The sequence below is a fragment of the Gasterosteus aculeatus genome, chromosome 4 (assembly GCF_964276395.1).
Source record: "Gasterosteus aculeatus chromosome 4, fGasAcu3.hap1.1, whole genome shotgun sequence".
Taxonomy (NCBI): domain Eukaryota; kingdom Metazoa; phylum Chordata; class Actinopteri; order Perciformes; family Gasterosteidae; genus Gasterosteus; species Gasterosteus aculeatus.
This window is the reverse complement of record NC_135691.1, coordinates 32,556,104-32,566,936: the sequence shown is the minus strand read 5'-3', so window position 1 is coordinate 32,566,936 and position 10,833 is coordinate 32,556,104. Positions and strand designations below refer to the sequence as shown.

The following is a 10,833-nucleotide window of genomic DNA, read 5'->3' as shown; positions in this document are numbered from 1 at the left end:
CTCAGCACCTGAAAGTCCAGTGGACGTTTTATTTTGAAAGCGAAAGAACCGGAAGCCTACATTTGAAACATGGCTAACTTGACACCTGTGTCTCCTGCTATCCAGAGGAGCGCCGGTCAGTGCGGTAGGTTCAGCTGGGGGGGGAGAGAGCAGGAGAGCACCGCGGGACCGAGGAGCTCATCGTGGGAGGGAGGGAGCGGGTGGTGGTGGCGGGGCGGGGGGGTTCGTCGGCGTAAAGGGTTCCACTTCACGCCTGTTGACGGCCGAAGAAGGAGTTTTCACCCCCCCGAGGAGCTTGTTGGCGGAGCCGAACGCCGGAGGAGATTACCGGAGCCGTGCGTAAGAACGGACGGAGGTCAGAAGGCACCGGGGGGGCGGGAGGTGCAGGCGGGGCGGGCGGGGCGGGCGGGGGGTGCACGTCCGAGCTGCACCGCAGCATCCATAACAGCGGTTTCGCCGTGCAGCAGCATGCGGAGAAAGGACACCTCTCGGGTGTCTCTTTCCCGCAGACGGTGAAGGGGCTTCGGAAAGGAGGAAGAAGAGGAGGAAGAAGAGCACTTTGGGATGTAAGGGAGATTTGTTGGATTTTAAATCACCCCGTCGTTGTGAACTTGTGTCCGGCATGGGGAAGGAGCAGGAGCTGCTGGAAGCCGCCCGGACCGGGAATGTCGCCCTGGTGGAGAAACTGCTGAGTGGGAAGAAGGGGATCCTGGGCTCGGGGTCCGGCTCCATCCCCCTGCCCAACCTGCTGAGGTAAGAAGCCGCTCCACCCCCTCCTCCCACCCCCCTCGTGACCTCCTGGTTCCTGGGGGGAGGGCTCCCCGAAACCTCGTTTCACCAAAGGTCAATGCAATAGAAGTGAGTGCATGAACCACTCCTCACACATGCAGAGAGCACCAAATACTATCAGCAGTATGTCGGTAGCACACTTTTATTGTCTCCTTTTATAGTGCCCCCCCCCCCCCCTGGGATAAAAACCTCATCACCAACGAGGAGATATTTGTCCAAAATGCTGCCTGTCAGAGCCGAGGAAAAGAAGTGATGCAAAGTCGGGAGGGTCGTGCCCGGAGCTGAAATTGCTGCAGGCTGAATACACACAAGGCCCATACTGTACCGGAGTACGTCAGCGGGTCGCCTGCTGTTGCTTTGGGTCCCTTCTGGCCCGCTGACAGCTGACGGACACGTCGATTTCTGTAACGTGAGGACGAAAAGACGGCGACGCTCGCGTGGGGGATGCGTCCGTGACGGCTCCCGGCTGCCTTTCTGCCTTTTTTATTTCTGAAGGGGACCTTTTGTGTGCAGCGTAATTCCCCCCCCGTAGCCTCCTGTGGTCACCGTGCTGGGATTAGTGAAACCATCCTCAGGGGACATTACTGTGTGTGTGTGTGTGTGTGTGTGTGTGTGTGTGTGTGTGTGTGTGTGTGTGTGTGTGTGTGTGTGTGTGTGTGTGTGTGTTACACTGTGGTGCTGGGAAGGCCCGGCTTCTCTGCGTTGTGTGGGCCCGTGTGCCAGGAGACAGACAAACAGGGATTTCCTGAAAAGGGGGGGGGGGGGGACGTCCTTTAGGCTCAAATTGGCTTGTTTTTGTATTATTTCTAATATCGCGTCTCGCGTCGTCCCCCCCCCCCGAGAAAGGCCGTGTGAGCGACTTGAGGGGGACGGCAGCCGGCGAAACGTTCGATTTACTCTACGGCCGCGCGTCCGCCTGCGTCCTTTTCATTTCATTTTATTTAAACGACAAAGGCCGAGGCCATTGTTTTCCCCTCCTCCCGCACCCTGCAGCCCCCCCCCCCCTGCTCCCTCTCCCCGAGGAGGCTGAGCCAGGTGATTATGAGATCAGAGGCAGGGGGGCGTCCAGGAGAAGCACCGCCTCAGGGGGGGGGGAAAGGGGGCCCCCCCCCCCGAGCAGAGCTTCTCACCGACCGGCATTAAAGGAACCCCCCGCCCCTGAGAAAAGGAAAAAAAGAAAAAATTGCAGCCTTTTATTGTCCAGGCCCCCCCCCCCTCCGCCTGCAACAAGTGTGTGGAGAGCGTTCGCTTTACCGTCCAGTTCTCACTCTCTCTCTCGCTCATTCACGGCGGCGTGTTTCTGTTCTTGTTTCCCTGCGTGTAGCTTCCTCTCTGAGAATCGTTTCTTTGTTTGGGTGTTGGGGGGGGCCATCGTCGAAGCCACTCCCACGCTTTTTGGTTCCCGCGTAATCTTTTACGAAAAGAGAAGTAGACCCGCCTGTAAAGCTGTAATCTAATCTGTGTCTCCAACTATCGAACTTCACCTCGGAATCAAGGCGACACCTGCTGAACACGCGCGCTGGAAAGCGCTAGCGCGTTAGCATTCGGCGCTGAGCACAAACTTGGGCGGAATCCGCGTGTGGTCTGAAAACCTCCGTCCGATGTTTGTTTGTTTGTCCTTCACATCGGGCAAACGGTGTTGATGGAAGGGACCCAACGGATCATCTGCAGCCGCCTTTGAGTCGCAAAACCGTAAACATTGAGCGTTTGCAAATTTTGGATTTTACTGAGGGAATCAAAGGGTGACAAAAGCGAGGGGACGCGTTGGAGGAAGTGAAGCTTTCGGCTCGATGTACTACAGTTGAAAACATAACGGCTCTGGCAGCAGATCGACGTGGTGGAGCTGCGGGGGGGTTGAGGTCGGAGTGATGCATTGTGGTTGGCTCTCGCCCGTGTGTGTGACTTCGGTGTCTCTCTGTGACCTCTGTGCAAGGGGCAGAGGTCACAGCGGAGGTGTGTGTGTGTGTGTGTGTGTGTGTGTGTGCAGGCCCCCCCGGGGATCAATGCATAGTTTCCCCACTTTAAGGCCCTCCGAGCCGTTCGCAGCATTCCGAAGTCATGAGGGCCTCTTTTTTTTTTTTCCGCTGAAAAGAAATCGCACCAAACCGCCGATTGGGACCAGAACACACATGCACGCGTATTGGACACACACGCGCACACGCACACACACACACATCCATGCATGAGCACAGGAAGTGGAGAAGACGATCCCCCGGCTGTGGCGCTGCAGTTTTGTGGCGTGCGGCGCTGCAGAAAATCAATACGGGCTGATCTCAACGCTGTTTAATGGGTCACATTCTCTCGCGGATGACCTGCGCTGTGCACAGGGGGGGGGGGGGGGGACTGTGTCCGTGTTCGCAGGATGGGCTGGAAAGACACAACCAGTTCCCTAAACACTCCGTGACACGGTTAGCCGCACACGCAGCTGGTAGCCGGGTGTCTGTTTTTTTTTTTTTTTTATGCTTTGCAACGAGCGTCGTCTAAGAAGAGCTACAGACAGCAGCATCGACTGAGCGGAAAGCACCTCAGACGCACGCCGATTCGTTGACTCATTGAAGTAATGGAATTAATGAGTCTGTTCGTCAGCTCCCCGTAATGTCAATGAGCCTTAATCAGATTACAGATTATTAGGCGCGCGGTGACTGAATGGAACTGATGGCGAAAACACTCAATCAAGGAGGTAGAAGCTGTATTCAATACGCAGCAGCCACATCCGGCCGATGCCCCGTCAGCCTGGTGGAGGCCCGTGCCGCCGCCGCCGCCACCGCCGCCACCGCCGCCGCCACCGCCGCCGCCGCTGCATCGCGTCTCTTCTCTTTTTGACATATTTAACGAATAGTGTGATTTGGCCCATTTGGGCCTTTTTCGTACGAGTTCCCAAGTTCCAGTTCACCGCCGCCTGCAGCTGGGCGATCGAGTCCCGTTGGTGTTGTCTGCTTATGCAACGCTTCGCAGCACCGCTCCCTTTAAGCTGCTTTACATACGCGCGGGGGCCGGTGTGGGAACACGGGTCCGTGGCGGCAGCGGGTCGTCGTCCCGTGTGCTTACGGGAGAAATGAGGTCACGTGCTGCGAGCGACGGACTGATCGAAGGTCTAAAGAGAATGAGTCATGAGACAGCAGATGGCGGCTGATCCCTCCTCACTCCCTCACCCTCGCTCAATAACCATCAGGGGAAAGCCTGTTGTGTGTGTGTGTGTGTGTGTGTGTGTGTGTCCCTTCTCTGCTGCAAACAAACAACCTTTAAGTGGAGTGAAGTGTCTCCCACACGAGACGCGCATCAAAGAAGACAACGCATGAAACCAGCCTGCGTCTTAGTGTGTCCAACTGTGTGACATAACCACTGTCCTTACATAACCACCGTTGTGTGTGTGTTACTCGGGGTAGCAGAGCTGATGGAGCCACATCTGGTGCAGGACACCTAAAGCGGGTCAGAGGTTAACTTTGGGGGACCCGAGTCACGGTGAGGGTCGGATGAGCAGGACTAGAGCGCCCGTGTAGCAGAAGCTGTTTTCGATTGGACGAGGTGGATCACGTGATGAATATCTCCTGTGCTTTGGATTGTTTGTGATAAGAGGAACAAAGAAACAATCGGATCATCTCACCTGGTGAGATGCAATGAGGTTTTTTTTTTTCCTGATGACTCGACAGACGAGAGAAGTCGTGCACGGCTCTGTCCCGGTTGACTGCGACACATTTTCTGGAAACGTCTCGTTGGGATTTCATTTGGCGAACGTGCACCGTGAATATTTTGTAAAGAGCAAAAAGTCGTTTTACGGACGGACCCACTTCTCCGTTCGGACTGCAAAAAGTGCTTTTAAAGCCAGAAGAAACATCTCCTCTTTGTCCACATTGTGCAGCGGGAGCCATTCAGGGAATCTTTCCCTTCTCTCCTTTGGGTTCGGTGCATCGGGTTTGTCTGGAGCCACGGTGCTCGAAAAGGGGGGAGGAAGGTGTGAAAGTGTGCGTGTGCATTTCTATACGTGTGTGTGTGTGTGTGTGATCAAACTCGGAGGCTTCTTACATCTCCATTAGGGTCCGGGCCAAGCTCTGCTGCAGCATCCTGCCAAGAAGCTGAGACCTTCGTACTCGCCAAGACACACACACACTCTCTCTTTTGCACACTAAGCCTCTGTCTCTCTTTGTTCCTTGCTCAATCTAAACCTTTTTTGTCTGAGTTTCAAATCTCTCTCTCTCTCTCTCTCCATCTGGCGCCCTGGATTCTCTTTCATTACATCTCTCTGTCTCTGTCTCTCTCTCTCTCTCCACTCACTCCACTCCACAATCTCTCTCCTCCCTCCTCTGAGACGGACGATCCAGCCTCCCTATCCGCTCTTCATGGTTTTCTCCCCACCATCTCCTGCCGCACTACATCTGCCGTCGCCGCGTAGGAGCGTCCTTTTGGCTGCATGTGGAATTTGGGGAATTAACGTCGGTGAAGTCATCGGTGTATTTAGCTTTAGATCACAGGCAACCTTTGGGCTTTGGTACATTTTTTTTATTCAGAGTCTGGCTTGAATGTAGAACACCACGAGTAAGACGCACTGGCTGGAATTTATAATAATAATTTTTCCCTTTTGTACTCATAAAGTAAACAAAATAATTTACTATATACTTATTAGCTAGAAACAGTAAATGCATAATATCACGATACAATAAGACACTTCCATGATAATTAAAAATTGGTTATTTTTAACGAATAAGTCTTATTAAACGTTATAATCCTTAATCTCGTGTGTCGATCACTGCCGCCGTGGCCTGTCGCGTGAATATTTAATGAAACACGTAATTCCCGCTGGTAATTTGCTAAATCCATCGGCAGGAAACGTCTCGTCAACGTGATTCTCTCATGACTTTCCCCCTTTGTTCGCCTCCACTCGAGGAGACTTCGCTCACTTCCTGCAAACACGCCGACGCAGCGTGCAGACGCAGGACGGAGGGAGGCGTGACGGCCGCTCTGTCACGCCAATCTGCAGGTCTGTGACACCGCGAGACCCACAAACACGCACGCACACGCACACTCAGACACGCGCATTCCTGCCGGCTCCCTGCTCTCCCATAGATGGCTGCAGTTAATGAAGCGCTGCTTTTGAAGTAGATAAGATGTGGAGAGAAGAGGGCTGGAAATGCTAATGTCGTGTGTGTGTTTGTGTGTGTGTCTGAGGGGGGGGGGGGGTGTTTTGGGGACCAGTTGGGGATATTTAGAAAGCCGCCTTTCTCTGACACAAACCCCGCTTTTGTTTGCCATTATATTGTGTTGAAACGAGATGTTAGGTGTCCTCGTGAGCTCATCGTCGTTCTGAGCCGCGGCATCTCTCCTGAACCGGCCCGTGGCCGACGTGCACAATAAAAGAGACGTGACGTTCAAAATGCACGTGAGAAGACGAGACGGACTCAAGCAGAGACGCTTTCATCTTATCTGGTCTAATCTGGAGTTTGTCCAATTACGCAGCACTCCCTCTGACACACACACACTTAGTGTGGTGACCCAGTAGAGGTAGAGGAGTAGCAGCCATGGTGGCAGCGGCCTGCTGGCAGTTCTCCAGGCATCTCCTGTAATGTGGGAAGAAACGGCGTCATCCAGCCGGACACCCTCGAATGTACGCGCGGCGAAGCGTGTTCCCGTAGCGCCGCTGTACTGAAAAGGCTCCGCTGCACACGTGAAGAAGTTCTACTAGTTTCTGGAAAACTTTTCAAGCTCAACATCTTTGCATTGACCTCCGGCTGCAGGCGGAGCGTCTCCTCCCGTACGTTTCCGCCCTCCATCGCCAGGCCATCTTCTTGACGGTGGGCCCCAATACCTGGACGCTTTTCCATAACTCCGTCTTGTCACAACCTCCCCTTTTTTTTTTTTTTCCCCCCCCCGGCCTAACGTGCACCACTTGACGAATGAGTCATTTAAAAAAAAAAAAAAGATAATCAAATATTCATCTGCCCCCAAACTCTGGAATGAAAAATGGAGAACGTATCGTTCGCCGAGCGCCGGTTTTACTTTCCCGACTTCAGAGTGAATTTATCCTCGACAAGCAGCGAGGCCGTGTGAATAATCGTGGAGGACCGTTTGACTGATGGGAGGCGAGTCAGTATCCAAAAAATTCTTTTGTAGTCGCGATTAAACTTTTATTGTTTTGGACTTTTACTACGACGAGAGAGATGTGAAATATCTTGATTTGTACTCCCTCGTTTGGTCCAACTAGATAACGTGTTTTTCCAAAGAGGGGAGCGGTGGTCTCCCTGTTTTTTTGGGGGTGGGGAGGCCCTTCATCTTTTGATATGTTTTAAAACTTCCTCCTCTGTTATCAAGACCTAAAAATGGAAAAAATAAAACAATTATCATTCTAATTAAATTATTTGAACACAATCCATTGATGTTTATCATGGATATTTTTACTTCTAGACTCAGCTTGACTAATTTAAATACTTCATGAGAACAAATAAAGGAATATTTGAAGAATCGGAACAGCTTCTTTTGTCGATTTGACAGAATTAATTAGATTTTATAATAAATGATACAGGTCTAAACCGTCCTCCACCTCAGGTGTGCAGAGTGGAATCCATAACGTGGATCTCGGCAGATATTCGTCCCTGTCGTCCACAATAAGCACGACAACGACTTCCTTGCAGACTTCAACCCACGCTCAAACCCCCCTTTGTGTGTCTGTATGTGTGTGTGTGTGAGCGTCTTCCCTCATGTCCTCCGGTGTCCTTGGTTCTTCCTCGTCTCATGGAGGAAGCGTTGCTCTGCGTCTCCTCTTTGTCTCCGTTTGCATCTTCTGCTCTCTGTCTGTCTGTCTGTCTGTCTGTCTGTCTGGCATCGCCGAACAGCCCCACATGATTCGAATGCCCCCCCCCCCTCCCGTCGACGCACCCCACCCTCACACACACACACACACACACCTCCCTGTTGGTCCCCTTGTCTTTGAGTAAATGAATCTCCTTTGTGTCTCGCTGTAGTTTAACCCGCTAATCAGGCCATTCGCTGATTACACGCTCCACGCTGATCGTGGCGGCGTTTTGCGCGTTCTGGGGCGACAGCCGAGGGGGGGGGGGGGGGGGGGGGGGGTTGACACCGAGCCTCGAGCCTCGGCGAGACGCTCTGGTGCAAAGGGAGAAAAAAGACAAAAGCTAAAAGCGACACGATGACGAATTTACGGCGCGTTTTTTAGCGCTGCTTTTTGTGCCCCGTGTCAGAGAATGTGTGTGCTGAGAGGAGGAGGAGAGGAGGAGGGGGGAGGAGGAGGAGGAGGAGGAAGGATGGGAGAGGGGTGCAGGGGCGCAGAGGGAAAAACCAATTACCGTCCTGATAACAGGCGGGCGATGGATTTTCTAGCAGGCCTCTCTTCCCCCTCCGTCTATTTCTGTCTCCTCTTCATTTGAATTCCCTCTCAGGTGAGCTTTGTTGACACGAAATCCCCCAAAACTGCACAGATTGTGTAATATATTGTGTCGTTCTTTCGACTTCGTTGTGTGTGTGTGTGGTCTGGTTTACTCCGGAGGGTGGCGTGTTGAAATGTGTCAAAACAGCAGAGACTGACATCATGTCGATATGCCCCCCGTGTGTGTGTGTGTGTGTGTGTGTGTGAGTCACTGTGACGAGCAGGCAGTCGCATCATCCAATCTGCATCGTGACATTGCCACATTGAGCGTTTGTGTGTCGCAGTTTGCGACGTCTTTGGAATCTTTTGCAGGTGTAAAGTTCCGCGTATTGAGAAGACACCGTCCCCTTTGTCTTTCACGCCACGTGTTGTGTCCCCCCGCCCCCCGCCCCCTCTGGCTCCAGCTTGTTCTTTCGAGACAAGCTTTGAAAACCCACAGGTCACACGCTTGACCCCGCCGCTCTCCGTCTGCCCCCGTCCGGGACGCACATCCGTCCTCACGCACACTCGCCCGCCGCGGCGATAAGACGCTTGACTCAGGCGGCCGTTAATGCGCCCGTCAGTGGGAATGTCGGCGACGTGTCCGTCAACGGGCGTCAAGACAAGAACCTCCTCCCAAGTTTGCATTTTGGAGAATAAAGCTGAAATGTCCCGACTGAGAATAAGGTGTTGGTGAAGTGCTGCGAATGACCATCAAACTTTTGAGAGCAAATAGAATAAATGGGATTTTCAAATGTGTTCTTCATACATAAATTACCGTTTTCAGCTGCTTTGTTGAATATTTCTTTCAGCTCTGCAAGTGAAGGTTGTGATCTAAAGCTTGTTTGACGTCTGTCGCTTTCGCTCAGCGTTCAAATAAACATGAAGATTGTGTGTTGATTGGATCGGAAATTTGTTTTCTGCGTGATGTCGTAACGTTTGATAGGAATAATCTCTGATTAATCCAGGAGATTACGTCCCATGTGGTTTGTGGTGACGCAGAGATGCTCGATGTACTTCCAGTAAGAGGAAATGACTCAAGCAAAACAAACTGCAACACAAATAGTCAACAACACCTTTTTTCACCATTTAAACAAATAATTAAATGATATTTATTTTCCATTTTTGGAGACGGCGCTGCAGCTTCGCGTTGACATTGTAAAAGAAAAACTGTTTTTGGAAGGAAAGCTGCTACCGTTTGATTCGTTGAAGCCTCATTTTGTAATTGTTTGTTAGTTAAAACAAAACCCAGTCAGTTTTTCATAATTATATGCAATTGGGACTCATTTTTGGTGTTTGGTGTGGGGGGGCGGCGGGGCGGGGGCTGTACCTGAAACTTGCGTAGCCGAGCTGCCAATTAAAGCAGCTTTCAAGAGAATCACCGTGATGCAGTCGAGTGGAATCATTCGCTCGAACGACTTCGACTGCGTTTCGCGGCGTGTGTCCTAACGAGACGAGGGGGGGGGCGGGGGTCTGGTTGTGTGAATCGGTGTGTTTTTGTATCTCAAGACAAACCATCAGAATGGAAACGAGTAGCGATTAACACTCAAATCCCCAAACTAAACCTATGAAGTGTGTTTACGACACTGATGAGAGATAAATGTGCACGAAAAGGCTCACTGTCGCCTCCATGGAACGATGGAGAGAGAATTAAAAGCTCACTTGTCGTATATATAGTTTTTCAACATTTTGTTGTTTGCATTCCAACAGCTTGTTCAGTTTATCTCTAGATGTCCTTCATCCCCCTGTGGATCAGACAGGATGAAGTGGGAGATAATGAGAATCAACTGCATGAAATCTGCCCATTTAAATCACAGCTCCAAGTTCTTCCTCTGGATTCTCTCGCCTCGCGCTCATTATTTTCTCCCTTCAGTAACCCAAGCGAGGATTGACTCCGAGGACGAGCCTCGTCCCGCTTGTCCCCACTTCGGCTCGTTGGAACCCAACAACTCCTCCCCACGCGTTGGACCTTCTCTCGCCCGCGCTGGGACACTCGGCACCGGATGAAATGACTCGTTGGCGCCCGTTCAGGCGGAGCAGGACGTGCTCCTGATGGACGAGCGATATTCAAGTCTCTGCTGTGTCTTTTGCTTCGTTTCTTTCGCTTTGACCTCCCCCGTCCCGGCGTCACGCCTGTTGTTGTTTGTAGGTCTGTGTGGTTCGGAGAACCTTTGGCCCGCCCTGATGGACGCGCTTTAACGCCCCAACCACAGCCCAGTGTGACGGCGGCTCAGAGGTCGCGACCCCGCCAACGAGCAGCCAATGTGTCGACGCTGTTCGTCAGATTCTGGAATCGGAACTCTCAGCTGACTCGGCGCTCACACAGCGTTTTTTCTTGTATCTAAAGTGCAAAACATAAACCGCGATCATCACAAATAACCAAGAAGTTTGGATTTCAATTCAAACGTCTGCTGGCTTCTCATTCAAAGCTCACATTCATCTCTCTTGCTGGAAGATTTGATTTCAAAAAATCAATGAACCTTTTTGAATTAAAGCCACGTTATACGATCGTAATAATAACCTTGAAGTAACCTTTTTTTGGAATCGTCACTTCAGGGGGAACGTGGGGCTCAAGGACCCTTCGCCATGCGGTGGAGAAGGAGCCAATCCAGCGACCTTCTGGCTGAAGGACTCCCAGTGAGCGACGAGTGGTCCTCAAAGCACATTACATCGCATTAGTCAGACCTTTC

The 10,833-nt window shown here is 51.8% G+C and overlaps 1 protein-coding gene across 6 annotated transcripts in view; it reads left to right on the top strand.

Annotated features, from left to right (window-relative positions):
* The first annotated feature begins 105 nt into the window (after positions 1-105).
* anks1b (ankyrin repeat and sterile alpha motif domain containing 1B) overlaps positions 106-10,833 on the top strand; it is a 115,132-nt gene continuing 104,404 nt past the window's right edge. For all 6 annotated transcript variants that reach the window (XM_078100368.1, XM_078100365.1, XM_078100369.1 and 3 more), the window contains exon 1: positions 106-753. In XM_078100368.1, the coding sequence (XP_077956494.1) occupies positions 623-753 (131 nt within the window). In that variant the 5' untranslated portion in view covers positions 106-622. The remainder of the gene's footprint in view (positions 754-10,833) is intronic.